At 39.0% G+C, this 17,632-nt stretch overlaps 1 protein-coding gene across 2 annotated transcripts in view; it reads left to right on the top strand.

Annotated features, from left to right (window-relative positions):
• Positions 1-17,632, top strand: part of Ero1a (endoplasmic reticulum oxidoreductase 1 alpha) — a 47,936-nt gene that overhangs the window by 13,458 nt on the left and 16,846 nt on the right. Inside the window, exons 5-9 of one of the 2 annotated variants that reach the window (XM_048362110.1) lie at positions 1,511-1,584; positions 1,676-1,749; positions 9,387-9,507; positions 15,114-15,160; positions 16,970-16,981. In XM_048362110.1, the coding sequence (XP_048218067.1) occupies positions 1,511-1,584; positions 1,676-1,749; positions 9,387-9,507; positions 15,114-15,160; positions 16,970-16,981 (328 nt within the window). The remainder of the gene's footprint in view (positions 1-1,510; positions 1,585-1,675; positions 1,750-9,386; positions 9,508-15,113; positions 15,161-16,969; positions 16,982-17,632) is intronic. The other variant, XM_048362111.1, reaches the window with a different exon arrangement.

The following is a 17,632-nucleotide window of genomic DNA, read 5'->3' as shown; positions in this document are numbered from 1 at the left end:
GGATATAAGAGTCTCACAGACTTTCCTGCCTGGGCTGACTTTGAACCACAATTCTTAGATATCAGCCTCCTGAGTAGCTAGGATTATAGGCATGTGCCACCAGCACCCAGCTTTTTCCAGTCATTTGAAAGCCAATCGTGGATAAATCCTTTTGTTTATAATTGTTACATAGGGAAGTGGTGCTGTGGCTCAAGTGGTAGAGCCTTGAGCTGATGAGCTCAGGGATAGCACCCAGGGCCAGAGTTCAAGCCCCACTGACAAAAATAAAAAAAATGAATGAGGAGTTATAATTGTTACATAGTTGTAAGGTTTCAGAATTAAAGTCTCAGAAGTAAGGTAAATAACATTTGAACTTTTTCACCTAATAGAACCTGTGAAATATTTGATTTAAAATATTTTCATACATTTTACTGTGGAGAATAAAAAACTTGGATCTATAGAAACGGGTCTGTTGAAGTTATTAATAGTTCAAAATGGATTAACTCTAAAAAATGTAACTTTGAAGAAGAGTGTGGGCAGTTTTGTGAAAAATTAAAAACAATGAGAATGTAGTTGAAAAATACATTCTTCACATTACGAAAAATGTTATTTATTCATGAAGCTAAAGAATTATTAAATAAGAACTAAGAATAGTTGTTTGGTCTGGCTTATTTTTAAATATTCAGATAATCATACCACGGCTTTACATTTTTTGTTGTAGTATGCATAGACATATTTTAAAATAAATTAAAAAAATTTTTTTTGGTACTGATGTTGAGACTTAAACAAGGGACTGGACACTGTTTCTTAGCTTCTTTTGCTCAAAGCTGAGGCTCTACCATTTGAGCCACACTGACACTTCTGGCTTTTTGGTGGTTAATTGGAGATAAGAATCTCATGACCTTTTCCTGCCTGTGCTGGCTTCAAACCATGATCTTCAGATTCCAGCCTCTGGAGTGGCTAGGAGTCAGCAGCACTTGGTCTTGTTGAGCCTTTATACATATATAAAATGTTCTAGACATGAGAAGAAACATGGTTTTTTAGGAATGTATTTAGAATGCCTAAAGCTATTGGAATAGTTTTGTAAGACTCAGTAAGCACTAGGCATTCTTAGAATCAGGGAACAGGTGGAAACTTAGATACATGTGTGCTGGCCGTCCTGGCAGTCACTTCCTTTATGGAAGGGAAAATGAACGCCCTTGGTCATTGGAACCTCAGGACAGTGAGTCCTTACCATTTGCCTCATGACTTCCTTCCAGCTCAAAAAGTCTCTTCATGAACACTTCACTAATGATTTTCTTAGAAATGTGGTCCCTGTTTTGTGAGCATAAAGGTAAACTGTTTTCAAACAAGAACAAAAAGGCCATACCTTTTAATTTTTCATTCTCAGCAGAATAGAGAGCTTCCTTTTTAAGTTTGGAGACTAGAATGATGGCAGCAAGTATACCGAGGGACTCAGCTGACTTCTATGTTTGTATAATAAATTTTTAAATGTCACAAGTTGCATTCTGTTTACTCTCTTTTATTTTAGTACTCGGAAGAAGCCAATCTCCTTGAAGAATGTGAGCAAGCTGAGCGACTTGGGGCAGTGGATGAATCACTGAGGTGTGCTTGGTTTGGAACTGTACGAAGCAGTACTCTGTTTCTTTTGTGCCTTGTTTTAAGGAAGGAATAACACTGTTCCCTTTGTTTGAAGTGAGGAAACACAGAAGGCTGTTCTTCAGTGGACCAAGCACGATGACTCTTCAGACAACTTTTGTGAGGCTGATGGTACAACACTTTTCTTTATATTTATTTTGTTTATTTGTTTTGCTTTTGTTGCCAGTCCTGGGGCGTGGACTGAGGGCCTGAGCGCTGTCCCTGGCTTCTTTTTGCTCAAGGCTAGCACTTTACCTCTTGAGCCACAGAGCCACTTCTGGCTTTTTTCTGTATATGTGGTGCTGAGGAATCGAACCCAGGGGGGCTTCATGTATACGAGGCGAGTACTTTACCACTAGGCCATATTCCCAGCCCACTTTTCTTTATATTTAGAACTACCTAAGAAAACATTCTTCTGAGTGTATTTATTAATTGGTTGGTTGACTGCTGGTAACTAGTCTAGGTGCTATCCCTGAGCTTTTTTATTCAAGGCTGGTGTTCTACCCCTTGAGTCAAGAGATAAGAAGTGGGGGGTATAGATTTGTCTGCCTAGGCTGGCTTTGAACCTTCATTCTCAGAGCTCAGCCTCCTGAGTAGCTGCGCTTATAGGCATGAGCCCTTAGTGCTTGGTTTGGGAGTTAACTTTTAAATGATTATAGGGTTTTGGGTTTGGGTCATAGAATAGTATTAGACATGAAAAATGTCAGTGATTACATATCACCATTAATTAGTTAATACCACTAAATATGGTTTGACTGTAAAAATAGCGGGATGTTTTTACCACAAAAACAAGTTTCCAAGAAAACTGAATTTCTGGGAAAAGAAATTCATGCCATAAGCTTTACAGTTTTGTATCTAGTAGCTTATAATAATTATTATTACTTTTGTTTGCTGGTTCTGGGACTTCAACTCATGGCCTGGGCACTGTCCCTGAGCTTTTTTGTGCAGGGCTAGCACTCTACCACTTGAGCCATAGCTCTACTTCTGGCACTTTAGTAGTTAATTAGAGATAAGAGTCTCATGGATTTTCCTGCCCAGATTGGCTTTGAACCACCATCTCAGCCTCCTGAGTAGCTAGGATTACAAGCATGAGCCACCCCTCACAATTTGTAATATGATACATAGATTTTGCTCATTAAAAAACCTATTCTTTATATTGCTGTTCAAATGTTACACGTTTTCTTTAATGGCTATCTGTGGTTGCTTTTGGAGAAATGAATATTTAACCATGAAGTCACCACTGCAATCTCTAATGCTAATCCACGGTTGTGGTATTGTTGAAATCTAATCAAATAGAACTTACTAGAACTCTCTTTTTTTTTATTTTATTTTAATTTTTTTATTTTTTTTTATTAATTGGACATAAATTTTTTTACAAGGTGTTGTGCAAAGAGGGTGCAGTTACATAGTAGGGCAGTGTGTACATTTCTTATGATATCTTACAACCTGTTTTTCTATCCCTTGTCTAGGTCAGGTTGACATATATGCAATATACAATGTATCAAGAACATATACAGTATTCACAGACTTGGTCTCTACTGTCTCTCCGTCTCCCTTTGTTAACAGTCATATATCAGGGAGATCATGCCCCTTTGTTTTCTGTGTTCTAGGCTTGTCTCACTCAACATTATTTGTTCGAGTTCCGACCATTTCCCTGCAAATAACAATATTTCACCATTCCTAATCGCTATGTAGTATTCCATTGTGTATAAGTACCATATTTTTTGGATCCATTCGTCTGTGGAGGGGCATCTGGGTTGTTTCCATATTTTAGCTATTGTGAATTGTGCCGCGATAAACATGGTAGTACAAATGCCTTTTTGATATCTTGGATTTTGCTGTTTAGGATAGATGCCTAGGAGTGGTATGGCTGGGTCATAGGGTAGGTCTATATTGAGCTTTTTGAGAAACCTCCATACTGTTCTCCAAAGTGGTTGTACTAATTTGCACTCCCACCAACAATGGAGAAGGGTTCCTCTTTCCCCACAGCCCCTCCAGCATTTGTTGTTTCCTGAGTTCAGAGTATAGGCCATTCTAACTGGGGTGAGGTGGTATCTCAGGGTTGTTTTTATTTGCATTTCCTTTACTAGCAGGGATGTTGAGCATTTCCTCATATGTTTCTTTGCCATTTTTATATCTTCTCTTGTGAAGTCTCTCTTTAGCTCTTTTGCCCATTTCCTAATAGGTTTATTGGGCTTGGAGGGGCTTAGTTTTTTGAGTTCTCTGTAGATGACCGTTATCAGGCCTTTGTCTGTTGCTGTGCTGGTAAATATCCTTTCCCATATCGTTGGCTGTCTTTCTATTTTGGTGGCTATGTCCTTAGCTGTGCAGAAACTTTTTAATTTGTAGTAGTCCCATTTGTCGAGTCTTTCTCCTATTTGTTGTGCCCCTGGGACTCTATTCAGGAAGTTCCTTCCTGTGCCTATAAGTTCTAGTGTCTTTCCTACTCTGTCCTTCAGTAGTTTCAAGGATTCAGGTCTGATGTTGAGGTCCTTGATCCATTTTGAGTTGATCTTGGTGCATGGTGATAGGCTTGGGTCTACTTTGAGTTTTCTGCATATGGCTGCCCAGTTCTCCCAGCACCAGTAGTTGAAGAGGCTATGTTTATTCCATTGTATATCTTTAGCTCCTTTGTCGAATATCAGTTGGCTGTAAGAGTGCGGTTTTATTTCTGGGTCTTCAGTTCTAATCCATTGGTCTTCCGATCTGTTTTTATACCAATACCATGCTGTTTTTGTTATGATGGCCTTGTAGTAGATCTTGAAGTCAGGTATTGTGATACCTCCTGCATTGCTTTTTTTGCCTAGAATTGCTTTGGCTATTCTAGGTTTTTTGCTGTTCCATATGAATTTATGGATTGGTTTCTCTATTTCAGTGAAGAATGTGGCTGGGATTTTGATAGGTATTGCATTGAATTTGTATAACAATTTGGGCAATATGGCCATTTTCACTATATTGATTCTGCCTACCCATGAGCATGGGAGGTCTTTCCATCTCCTTGTGTCTTCTTTGATTTCCCTTATTAGATTTTTGTAGTTTTCATTGAATAGGTCCGTCACGTCCTTGGTTAAGTTGATCCCTAGGTACTTTATTCTTTTTTTGGCTACTGTAAATGGAATTGTTTCCATAATTTCCTTTTCTGTTTGTCTATTGCTGGTGTACAGAAAAGCTGCTGACTTTTGTGGGTTGATTTTATATCCTGCTACTTTGCCAAATTGGTTTATTAGGTGTAGGAGTTTGGGTACTGAGGTTTTTGGGTCCTTCAGATACAAGATCATGTCGTCTGCGAATAGGGATAACTTGATTTCTTCCTTGCCGATGTGGATCCCTTTGATGTCCTCCTCTTGCCTTATTGCTATGGCTAGGGATTCCAGCACTATGTTGAACAGAAGTGGGGAGATTGGGCATCCTTGTCTTGTTCCTGATTTTAGGGGGGATGACTTAAGTTTCTCTCCATTTAATATGATATTAGCAGTTGGTCTGTTGTATATGGCTTTTATTGTTTTGAGGAATGTTCCATCTATTCCTGTTCTCTCCAAAGCTTTTAATAGGTATGGATGTTGTATTTTGTCAAAGGCTTTTTGGGCATCGACTGAGATAACAATGTGATTCTTGATTTTAGCTCTGTTTATGTGGTGAATTACGTTGATTGATTTACGGATGTTGAACCATCCTTGTGACTGAGGGATGAAGCCTACTTGGTCATGATGTATGATATTCTTGATCACTTTCTGGATCCTATTAGCTAATATTTTATTGAGGAGCTTTGCATCTGTGTTCATTAGTGATATTGGTCTGTAGTAGAACTCTCTTTTTGACCAAGTCATAGCTTCTCTCATTCTTTTTTTTTTTTTGCCAGTCCTGGGCCTTGGACTCAGGGCCTGAGCACTGTCCCTGGCCTCTTCTTGCTCAAGGCTAGCACTCTGCCACTTGAGCCACAGCGCCCCTTCTGGCCGTAGCACTCTTGCCACTAGGCCATACTCCCAGCCCCTTCTCTCATTCTTCCTGCTCTAAATTAGATTGTTAGTCTCTTAGTTGGCTGAATACATTCAAATCAAATTGACTTGTGGTTATTATTCCATGGCTCTTTATAAGAGATAAAGATTTTTAAAAACTCAGTGAAAAGAACAATATGGATCATTTACATTGTAAGTAAAAGAGAAAGGAAGAAAAGAAAGCATTTATTTTGCTTATTTTTAATGTTGTGACTTCCTTCTTGAAAAAAAAAAAAAGAATCAGAAAAGCTTTCCTTAATAGAAAACATGGCCATGTGTAGGCATGTATGTATCTTTAATGCCTAATTATAATATCCCAAATTAGGGAAAATGCTGAAAATGAACATTTCCTCCTTATGTTTAGCACAGATTCATTTAGTGTGAAGATTCATGTGCTTCACTGTAGAAATGTCTGTACATGGGGGTTGTTGCCTTTTCTCTCTCTTTCGCTCTTTTTCTCTGTTTTTCTGTCTGTCTGTCTTTCTCTTCTTTCTCTCCCCTCCCCTCCCCTCCCCTCTCTTCCCCTGTTCTTTTTCTGGTGATGCTGAGGACTGAATGCCAGGCAAATACTCTGTACTGAATTTACCACTAGCTCAATGGTCTCAGTTTAAATTATTGATATTAACTATTATTGTTTCCTAGAAACAATTATTTCCAGAGCTCCCAAACAACCATTTGATCTCTTTCTCATTGATTTTTGGCATGTTTGATTGAATAGCACTGCTTGCTAGACCTTGCTGGAGTAATAATAATTACATATATATTGCATGTAGTGGATGACCTTGGTAAATCCCAACATTCTCAAGTCCAAAGCACCTTTGGTATCAGAGCTGTTGGATGTCTTGTAGACATAGACCTTGTAGACTTTCTCCCAAGTTTTCATCCTTCTTTCACAAATAACTTTTGGCTTTAAATAATGGGTGTAAGATAAAACTAAGGGGCTGGGAATATGGCCTAGTGGCAAGAGAGCTTGCCTCGTATACATGAAGCCCTGGGTTCAATTCCCCAGTACCACATATATGGAAAATGGCCAGAAGTGGCACTGTGGCTCAAGTGGCAGAGTGCTAGCCTTGAGCAAAAGGAAGCCAGGGACAGTGCTCAGGCCCTGAGCCCAAGGCCCAGGACTGGCAAAAAAAAAAAAAAAAAAAAAAGATAAAACTAAGTTTGTAATATGCAGCATTTTTTGCTTAGGTCTGCGGAGTTAGGAAAAGTATAGTAATACTTAAAGTTTTCTTTATCAGCATCAACTAAGAGTAGATAATTTTTTAGTGAGTCACTTGCTCTGTTATATTCATTTCCTTTGTTGAAAGAGGAGGTGTATTTAAAAATTATAGCATTATAAATGTACACAGTGGCAGGAATCATGTAGAAGGTATTTTATAAATCCTAATTAGAAGTTTGAGCTTTTGTCATATGGCAGTATAGGGATCTAGTAACACATTTTTAAAAAGAGAGATAAACTGTCATTATTAAGATAGCAAATATGTATCACTAATTAGGTAAGATGTTAAAAATATCAATCATTTCTTGGTTGGTTTTGTGTTTTGGAATACTGGATACTGAACATTATTGATATGTTTTAGAAATGGGGGTCTAAAAGATGAATTACGCATTTTCTGCATTGTAATAGTTTCTTATTTTAGTATTAGTTGGAATGAATGACTATTCTTGAACTAGATGATTTCACAAATGTATGTTTGTTTGTTTGTTTTTTGCCAGTCCTGGACCTTGGACTCAGGGCCTGAGCACTGTCCATGACTTCTCTTTGCTCAAGGCTAGCACCCTGCCACTTGAGCCACAGCGCCACTTCTGGCTGTTTTCTATGTATTTGGTGCTGGGAAATCAAACCCAGGGCTTCATGTATACGAGGCAAGCACTCTTGCCACTAGGCCATGTTCCCAGCCCACATATTTGTTTTTTAAAGTATTTTTTAAGTCATTCTAGAGCTTGAACTCAGAGCCTCGAACATGGTAGGCAGGTTCTGACTATGAGTCACTGCTCTCAATACTTTTTAAAAATTATATTGATATTATCTTTCAGTAGTTGTGTCAGTGGCTACAATTCAACAGGTCAGTTTATGAGTACAGTCTATCTTGATCAGTGTTACCTCTTTCATGTTCTCCCCACCCTTCCCCTCACTTTTGCACTCATTATTGTTGAGGTAGGGTCTCACTTCCTGCATGAGCTCAGACCTGGACTTTGGTCTGCCTGTTTCATGCTTTCTGTCATAGATGGGATGACAGGTGTACTATACCTGGTTTATTTTCATTGAGATGAACTCTCTCAGACTTTTCTGTGCAGGCTGGCAGAATACTAAATCTCCCCAATCTCAGCCTCCCACATAGCTGGGATGATAGGGGTGAGCCACAAATGCCATTTATTTTTGCTAGATATTTTAGTTGCCATTTCTGCATTAAGCTTAGTTATTTTTCAGTTGCTGTCTTTGTGCTGCTTCTAGAAGCATCTTTTCCAATTTATATTTCTAATGCTGTGTGGATTCGAATAAAAATAACTAAGCTCAGTTTTTTTTGTCTTTGATCCTTAATGATAAAAAGTAAATACTGTTGAGTGTGATGGAAGTTTTTTTAAGTGCTTAGGATCAAACCCAGAGCCTCATGGTGATAGGCAAGTGCTGTACCACTGAGCTATAATCCAAGTCTCTTGTGGAGACTCTTACACGCATCTTTATACTCAGAGTTGGCTTATTTCCTTTGATTCCGCTGAGGCTATTTTTGCCACTTCCTCATTATTTATTGGTTCATATTATCAAATGTAAACACATAAAATATTACTGTAATTATAAAATAATTTCCCAGAGCCAGTGAGGGGCACTAGGGACTATTTTTGTTGTTGTTTTGAAGTTTTAACAGAAAAATGATGGATAGGTAGCAGGACTTAGATGCTAGTCCAGGCACTCTGTTTCCAGTGCTCATGATTCAAAGTACTCTACTATGTTGGGCTTTTAGGTTGCTTCCAGTTTCCCCTTTTATATATAATGATAGCACAAAATCACATGCCCTTAACTTTTACATAATTGGTACTGTATCTTTTGTTGTTGTTGTTGGTGGTCCTGGAGCTTTAACTCAGGGCCTGGGTCCTGCCCCTGAGCTAGTTTGCTCAAGGCTAGCATTCTACCACTCTAACCCACAGCTCCACTTCCGGTTTGGGGGTCAAGAGTCTCATGGATTTTCCTGCCTGGGCTGGCTTTGAACCATGATTTTCAGATCTCAGTCTCCTGCGTAGCTAGGATTATAGGTGTGAGCTTGTACTGTATTTTTAGGACAGCTTGGTAGTGGATCCTTACGCTGATCATCTAAAATGAAATTTTTAGGTAACAAATAGTGCATGATACTTGTTTTGCCATTTATCTTAGTTACTGATGAAGGGCTATATACATGTGGAAGGAAATTTATGTTGTATCATTATGAGGTCACTTAGGAGGATTGAATTACAGGCTTCTTACATATTTCTCTTTTTCCTATTTCTGAAATCGGGATTCTTTTATGATCTGTCTATATCGCTTATTTCTCTCTTTTCCTTGTTTCAGAAAAGTTACTTTAAGTTGGGGATGTGGCTCATGTGATATAGTGTCTTCCCAGCAATAGTTTAAGTCCCTGAGTTCAAACCCCAGAACCCTCCCCCCCAAATTGTTTTAAAATGCATAATTCGTTGCTTCATTATAGGGACTTAAAATCAGTGGCATATAGCCTTATTTACTTGTAGTTCTAGGTAAATGAAGGCAAGAAAGATTTATTGCTACATTTTATTTTATAGACATACAATCCCCTGATGCTGAATATGTAGATTTGCTCCTCAATCCTGAACGCTACACGGGTTACAAGGGACCAGATGCTTGGAAGATATGGAATGTCATCTATGAAGAAAATTGTTTTAAGTATGTATTGCTCTCTTTTAGATCTTCTGTAATATGTGGTGCCTTGTCCTTATAGACAAAATCACAATAATTTAAATTTGCAAATTATGTTTACTTTGTTGCTAGATGTATTTGCACATAGAAACTTATCAATTCACTAATCTAGTTCCCTTCTGGGGAAATGTATTGGCATGAGTTTCTTTTTTTTTTTTTTTCCCAGTCCTGGGCCTTAAACTCAGGGCCTAAGCACTGTCCCTGGCTTCTTTTTTGTCAAGGCTAGCACTCTGCCACTTGAGCCACAGCGCCACTTCTGTCTTTTTCTGTATATGTGGTGCTGAGGAATTGAACCCAGCGCTTCATTTATACAAGGCAAGCACTCTTGCCACTAGACCATATTCCCAAACCTGGCATGAGTTTCAACACACATTTCTTTCTTCTTCAAAAGACGTAGAGTCATGTTAGACCTTCATGGGACTATTGTAGGTGCTAAACAAATGTTCTAGAGTAGATTGCAGAATCCCATTTTACAGATGCTGTAACCTAAAGGCAGGGAGGTTGACTTCAATGGCAAGAGCTTATAGTTAGTGGCAGGATATAGAGTCAGGAGATACTTTGGATTCTCTTTATAGTGTTTTCTACTCTCCTTTCTGAGGCTATAGTTATTTAAGATTAAATTCATTTTTGAGATCAATTATAAGAGGTAACATTTGAAGACTTACTGTATGTTAAGTTTACTATATACCATTTCTTTACTAATTCTTAAAATAATCCTGTTATAGTTTTGTTTTACAGATGGAGAAAATGACATTTAGAGAGGTTAAGCAATTTGTTAAATGTTGAAGATGTAGTAAGTGGAAAAACTCACTCTGTACTCCCTTTGTGTGTGTGTGTGTTTGTGTGTGCACCAGTACAGGGGCTTGTGGTTAGTTGGAGATAAGAGTATCATGAAGTATTCTGCCCAGGCTGGCTTTGAACCTAGATCCTCAGATCTCAATCTCTTGTATAGCTAGGACTACAGGCGTGAGCCACCAGTGCCTGGCTCACTCTGTACTCTTAATACTATTGTGGAAAAGGTCAGGTTGGCTACTGGAGATTGAGAAATGTTCAAGTTCTTCATTTGTGATCCTGGAGACTCTAAACAATGTGTTAATTGGTTTATGGAATAAAGGGTGGTGGGGCTGGGGGTATGGCCTAGTGACAAGAGTGCTTGCCTCCTATACATGAAGGCCTGGGTTCGATTCCCCAGCACCACATATACAGGAAATGGCCAGAAGTGGCGCTGTGGCTCAAGTAGCAGAGTGATAGCCTTGAGCAAAAAGAAGCCAGGGACGGTGCTCAGGCCCTGAGACCAGGCCCCAGGACTGGCAAAACAAAACAAGCAAACAAAAAGAAAAAAGGGTGGTGTGTGTGTGTGTGTGTGTGTGTGTGTGTGTGTGTGTGTGTGTGTGTGTGTGTGTATGCGAGAGAGAGAGAGAGAGAGAGAGAGAGAGAGAGAGAGAGAGAGAGAGATAATGGGCAAGAGAGATCTCTAAAGATAATCTGGAAAAAATCTTTGCAGTTCTCACATATGCACCTAACACATTCTACTTTTTTTTTTTTTTTGCTAATCCTGGCTGGGGCTTGAACTCAGGGCCTGGGCACTGTCTACCAGCTTCTTTGCTTAGGGCTAGTGCTCTACCAGTTGAGCCACAACACCACTTCTGGCCTTTTCTGTATATGTGGTACTGAGGAATCAAACCCAGGGCTTCATGCGTGCTAGGCAAGCACTCTACCACTAAGCCATATTACCAGCTTCACACATGCTCCTTTTTATAAGTCACCTATAGACATGGGAGATTGCAGTTATGTATACATCAATAAAATGTCAGCCAGGCACTGGTGGCTCATGCCTGTAATCTAGCTTCTCAGGAAGCTAGGAAGTAGAGGTCTGAGGATCATGGTTTGAAGCCAGCATGGGCAGAAAAGTCTGTGAGACCCTGATCTCCAATAAACTACTCAGAAAGAGCCAGAAGTGGTACTGTGGTTCAAGTTGTAGAGTGCTAGCCTTGAGCACAAAGAGGCTCAGAGAGTACCTAAGCCCGAGTTCAAGCCCCAGACCTGGAAAAAAAAGTCAGACTTGTTATTTGTGCTGGTACTGAATGAGGCTTGAATTCAGGGCCTCAGCATCCTGAGAATCTAGGGTTGTAGGTATAAGCCACCAGTATCTAGCAAGACTTTGTATTGACTGAAGAATTTCTTTAGTTTCTGTATATGTGGTACTGAGGAATCAAACCCAGAGCTTCATACATGCTAGGCAAGCATTCTACCACTAAGCCACATTCCCAGCCAGTGAAAGGTTTTTATTACTAAATTCTGTATGTTTCATTTAAATTTTCTTGACTGTTAGAAATGTTTGGTTTACTAACGAGAATTAAAAGGTGTTTTGTTTGTTTGCTTATTTTTAATGTTGGAAAGAGTCGAGGAAGCATTTGTAGTTTTATAGTTACTTCCTAATTAATATCCTGACTCCCATAATATTTCTAACAATATAAATGATGTAGGAGGTCTTGCATTTTATTGACTATGTTGAAAGATGGCTTATATATCTTTTTCTCAAATTATCTCAAGTTGTGCAGCTTTTTTAAAAAATTTAAGTTATGGACATTAAGATAATGCTTACACATACTAATAAAATGAGTGCATATTTATTTTGGGATTAAAAAATCTTATTAGCTGCATATTAAACTTTTAGCTTTTTTTTCCTTTTCTTTTTTTTTTAAATTTTATTTTTTTTGCCAGTCCTGGGCCTTGGACTCAGGGCCTGAGCACTGTCCCTGGCTTCTTTTTGCTCAAGGCTAGCACTCTGCCACTTGAGCCACAGCGCCACTTCTGGCTGTTTTCTATATATGTGGTGCTGGGGAATCGAACCCAGGGCTTCATGTATACGAGGCAAGCACTCTTGCCACTAGGCCATATTCCCAGTCTTTTTTTTTTTCCTTTTCAACCAAAACCCTTTCATTTGCTTGGTGCCATGGTTTACACAAGTAATCGTAGCTACTTGGGAGGTTGAGATTAGGAGGATCACAGTTCAAGCCAGTCTTGGTATACATAAGAGAACTTTTCTCAACTGAGTACCTAGGTGTAGTGTTGTGTGACTGCCATGCCAGCTGCCTGGGAGCCTTCCACATGGTGGATCACAGTAGCAGCTCAGCCCATGCAGAAAAATCTGTAAGATTCCCAGCACCACAAAAAGAAGCTGGGTGTGGTGGCATGTACCTGTTACCTTAGCTATGATGAGAATCCTAAAACTGACAGATCTTAGTCCGGGTGTGGGCCAGGGTGGGAAACAAGACTCTGTTTCAAAAGTAACCAGTGCATTGCTGGGTGCTATGGCTCACACCTGTAATCCTAGCTCCTAAGGAGGCTGACAGCTGAGGATTGCAATTTGAAGCCAGCCTAGCCAGAAAAGTCCTTGAGAATCTTTTCTCCAGTTAACTACCCAGAAAAACCCAGCCAGAAGTGAGCCAGGTACCAATGGCTCACACGGGTAATTCTAGCTACTTAGGAGGCTGAGGTCTGAGGATCATGATTTGAAGCCAACCTGGGCTGAAAAGTCCCCATAAAACTCTTGTCTCCAATTAATCAAATCACCAGAAAACTGGAAGTGATGCTGTGGTTCAAAGTGGTAGAGTGCTAGCTTTGAGCAAAAAAAGCTCAGGGACAGGCCCAGGCAAGTTCACGTCTGACAACTGACAAAAAGAAAAGAAAAAGAAAAAGCCTGAAGTGGTACTTTGGCTCAAATGTTGTGCCTAACACTAGCAAAAGAAGGTCTCAGAAATAGTACCTAGTCCATGAGTTCCAGCCTCAGGAACAGCATACATACAAAAAAGTAACCAGTGCAAAGAGAGGCTGAGGCATCAGTCAGCAGCAGAGCACCTGTCTCCAGTCTAGCAATTGTGAAGCTCTGAGTTCAGACCCTAGCACTAACCAAAAAGCAATAAAATCTTGTATTTGAATTGTAACAAACTTGATACCCAAAGGGCAAACTGATGTGTTTGTTGCCTAAGTGAAAAATATTCTATTCTCAGTTTTCCACTGTTTAATTTTAATGTTTGTATTGGATATTTTTATTTGTCCTCCAGTTAGGAGCATACCATACACAAATGTACCTACACATAAATATGATATATAAGAACATATTGGTGACTTCGAGAGTGCTTGACTAACACTTTTTCTTTTTTTTGGCCAGTCCTGGGGCTTGGACTCAGGGCCTGAGCACTGTCCCTGGCTTCTTTTTGGTCAAGGCTAGCACTCTGCCACTTGAGCCACAGCGCCACTTCTGGCCGTTTTCTGTATATGTGGTGCTGGGGAATCGAACCTAGGGCCTCATGTGTACAAGGCAAGCACTCTTGCCACTAGGTCATATCCCCAGCCCTGACTAAAACTTTTTCTACCCTTATTCAAAGAAGTGATTAGGAAATATCCTACCAGCTACTATAATGAGGAAACAGGAATTATTATCACTGAAACAAGTAACAGCCAAGAATTTCTGTGAAGCAATTAGAGAAAATTAAGTATTTTATAATCTCAATAACACAATTTGATAATCATTAAGTAACTTTTGGAGATACTTAAATAATTGTAACATGATTGGTAACATATTTATGCTTTATAAAGTATTCTTGTTTTTTATTAAATGAGTAAACTATAGATACCATATTTATAATTCAGAAAGTTATATAACATGCATTTTGGAAATGACATGTCTTACAGTCCTATAATTTTGTTTCCCTCATATTGAGGATTTCTTTCTCTCTCTCTCTCTCTCTCTCTCTCTTGCATTCTCTCTATTTCACTCTCTCTCGTGTTCTCTCTCTCTCTCTCTCTCTCTCTCTCTCTCTCTCTCTCTCTCTCTCTCTCTCTCTGTGCCAGTCCTGGGGCTTGAAATCATGGCCTAGGTAATGTCCCTGAGCTTTTTTTGCTCAAGGCTAGCACTCTTCCAATTGAGGCACAACTCCACTTCTGTCTTTTTTAGTGGTTGATTGTAGATAGAGAGTTTCACAGGGCTGGGAATATGGCCTTAATGGTAGAGTGCTTGCCTCGTACACATGAAGCCCTGGGTTCTATTCTTCAGCACCACATATATAGAAAAAGCCATGAAAGGGTGCTGTGGCTCAAGTGGTAGAGTGCTAGCCTTGAGCAAAAAGAAGCCAGAGACAGTGCTCAGGCCCTGAGTTCAAGCTCCAGGACTGACCGCCCCCCCCACCCCCCAAAAAAAGTTTCGTAGACTTTCCTCCTGGGGATGGCTTGGAATGGTGATCCTCAGATCTCAGCCTCCTGAGAAGCTAGGATTCCAGGCGTGAGACACCAGTGCCCAGCTTGTATTTAAGTTATTACTTTGAATAATGTCTCCAAATGCTCATGAATTCATGATTCATTTACTTCAGAACATAAGTATGTATTGTAAACAGAACTATACATAATGTATTTGAAAGTGACTTCATCATCCATCTGCTAGATTTTGTAAGGCTTGCTATGATTGTATATTATTGTAGTTTATTCCAATTATTTTACTTGGCAAACTACAAATTGTTTTATATTGTTAGCTTGAGGGGAAGTTAAACTTATAACTGTGTCTTTGTTTTTAGGCCACAGACAATTAAAAGGCCCTTAAACCCTTTGGCTGCCAGTCAAGGTAAGTTATTCATTTGCACTGCTGTATTGTTTATCAATGAACTTCAGTTAGAATGAAGAAGAAGAGGAAGGCAAGACAAATGTCAAGTTGAGGCCAAATATCCACTGTCCCATGTGGTAGCTGAACTCAAACCTCAGCATTGTCCAAAAAACAAAAAAGGTCTTTCTTTCCTAATCTAAAAAAGATAATTTTGCCAGCATTTAGCTAGCATGATGTAATCTGATCATTTTACAGGAGGAAATTTATATTTATTGACTGTATGAGATCATTTTTCAAATATTAAAAATGAAAACCTTACACATTTGCTAAAAGCACACCAACAGTTTTTCTTTTTTTGGCCAGTCCTGGAGCTTGACTCAGGGCCTGAGCACTGTCCCTGGCTTTTTGCTCAAGGCTAGCACTCTGCCACTTGAGCCACAGCGCCACTTCTGGCCATTTTCTATATATGTGGTGCTGGGGAATCGAACCCAGGGCTTCATGTGTAACAGGCATGAGCTACTATGCCCAGCAAGAAAGAACATCTTTGAACAAGGCTTTTGGGTTTTTATAGCATCACATAACATACAGAGTGACTCAGTGTAGTGTATTGATCTAGTATCAGATGAAGTACAAATCCATAGATCAGTGATCTTTATTATGAACTTACATTACTGTTTGATTGACAAACCACTCTCTTCCTTTAGACATAATTGGGATCAACTTGAATGTTTATCATTAGGGACCTGGTTAAATAATGTGTAATCACATGGTAGGATGTAGTTACAGTAAATATTGCTATTGCTGGCTATCGGTGATTTACACCTGTAATCCTAGCTACTCAAGAGGCTGAGATTGGAAGATCTTGGTTGGAAGCCAACTGAGGCAGAAGAATCTATGAAAACTATCTCCAATTAACCAACAGAATACCAGATTAGAGATGGGGCTGAAGTGTAAAGAGTCCCGGCATGAACAGTGATACTGAGCAAGAGCTAGAGGCCCTGAGTCCAAGCTACAACATACATACACAAAACCTTGCTGTGAATTTGTATTTCATTTAAATAAAACGTGATCAGCAGTACACTGAGGAAATGTAGCAGGTATCACCATAATATGTACAGTATATTTTTTATAAACGCAACAATATTATCTCCATACAAGGGAAAATGATATTTACCAAAACCTAAATGCTGTCTAAGAGCAGAGGGAGTTATTGATAATTTTTTATTCATCTTTAAAAGGAAACATTTGCAATGCATATATATTTTGTAATCAAATACTAATGGCCTTAGAGAAAAATGGAAAAAGGAACATACTATTCCAGTAGCAAATAAGCAGCTGCATGCAAACTGCTGCATTATATAATTTTAATTTTATAGTCTTTGAAATTATTCCTAAACTTAAATCGTACAGTGTGAGTCTCGAAGTGTCAAAGTAGTAATGTAAACCTCTCTCATGAATTATGATATAGCTTTTGGATAATAAATGTGGAAAGAGGCTCTGCCAGCCAAGTAAACACAATCCCCTAAGATATTTAAGAGTATTCTCAGACAATGGGCTCTGTTTTTCCCTCCTGTCAGCCCATATTAAATCTTACATGAATTGAAATGACTGCTCATGCATGCTTCTGGAGAGAATATCATTGAGTTAAATCAGGCGCAATGCTTGTCACTTCGAGGTAGAGTTGTCTCTCCCCTTCCCATTTCACTTGTGTAGATTAACTGATGGACTGAAACTCAGGATTATTAAAGTTTCATTTTATGGAATGGTAGCATTACATAAGGGGCATTTGGAAGAAGTTTATAATCATAAACATTTTGCTTTGTTTTTCAGGAAAAAGTAAAGGTAAGTACTTCTTTATTAAATGTTTTATATATATAGGAATATGATTATATATTTACATATAGATTCAGATGCTTTTTATGTCAACTAGATTTTTTTCCTTCTTACCTTTTCTGAAACTCAGAAGAAGTTAATTTTTATTTCTTTATCTAAAATTCTGGAGGTGAAACCACAGATTAAAGGAAAATGACTGAGTTTAGGCATTAGAGAAGCCGGCCTCAGCCACTGATATTTCAGTAGTGCCTTGTATCTATTGATTGTGGAAGCTGGGCACCTTCAACTCCACAGAGAAAGCCTTCTTCTCTTTACTGGCTGTGGTCTAGGATCTCTTGAGTTTTTATTATATAGCAAGGCCCTCGACATGTTTGCACTATTGATTCAGAGCCAGGTTCTAAGGCATACACTGACTACAGGATACAGTTATTGCCAAGTCTAGTTAATAGTAATGCTAAAATTAAAAAAAAATAATTTGGGTCTATTTTAGTCTTGTATTTTTGGTTGGTTGTGGGCCTTAAACTCAGAGCCTAGGTGCTGTTCCTGAGCTCATTTGCTCAAAGCTAGCACTCTACTACTTGAGCTGGAACTCCACTTCCAGCTTTTTAGTGGCTAATTAGAGATAAGAGTCTCATGGTCTTTCCTACCCAGAGTGGCTTT

This window comes from Perognathus longimembris, chromosome 14 (assembly GCF_023159225.1).
Source record: "Perognathus longimembris pacificus isolate PPM17 chromosome 14, ASM2315922v1, whole genome shotgun sequence".
Lineage (NCBI taxonomy): Eukaryota > Metazoa > Chordata > Mammalia > Rodentia > Heteromyidae > Perognathus > Perognathus longimembris.
Note: the sequence above shows the minus strand (reverse complement) of the source record. Positions and strands in the feature narration are given on the sequence as shown.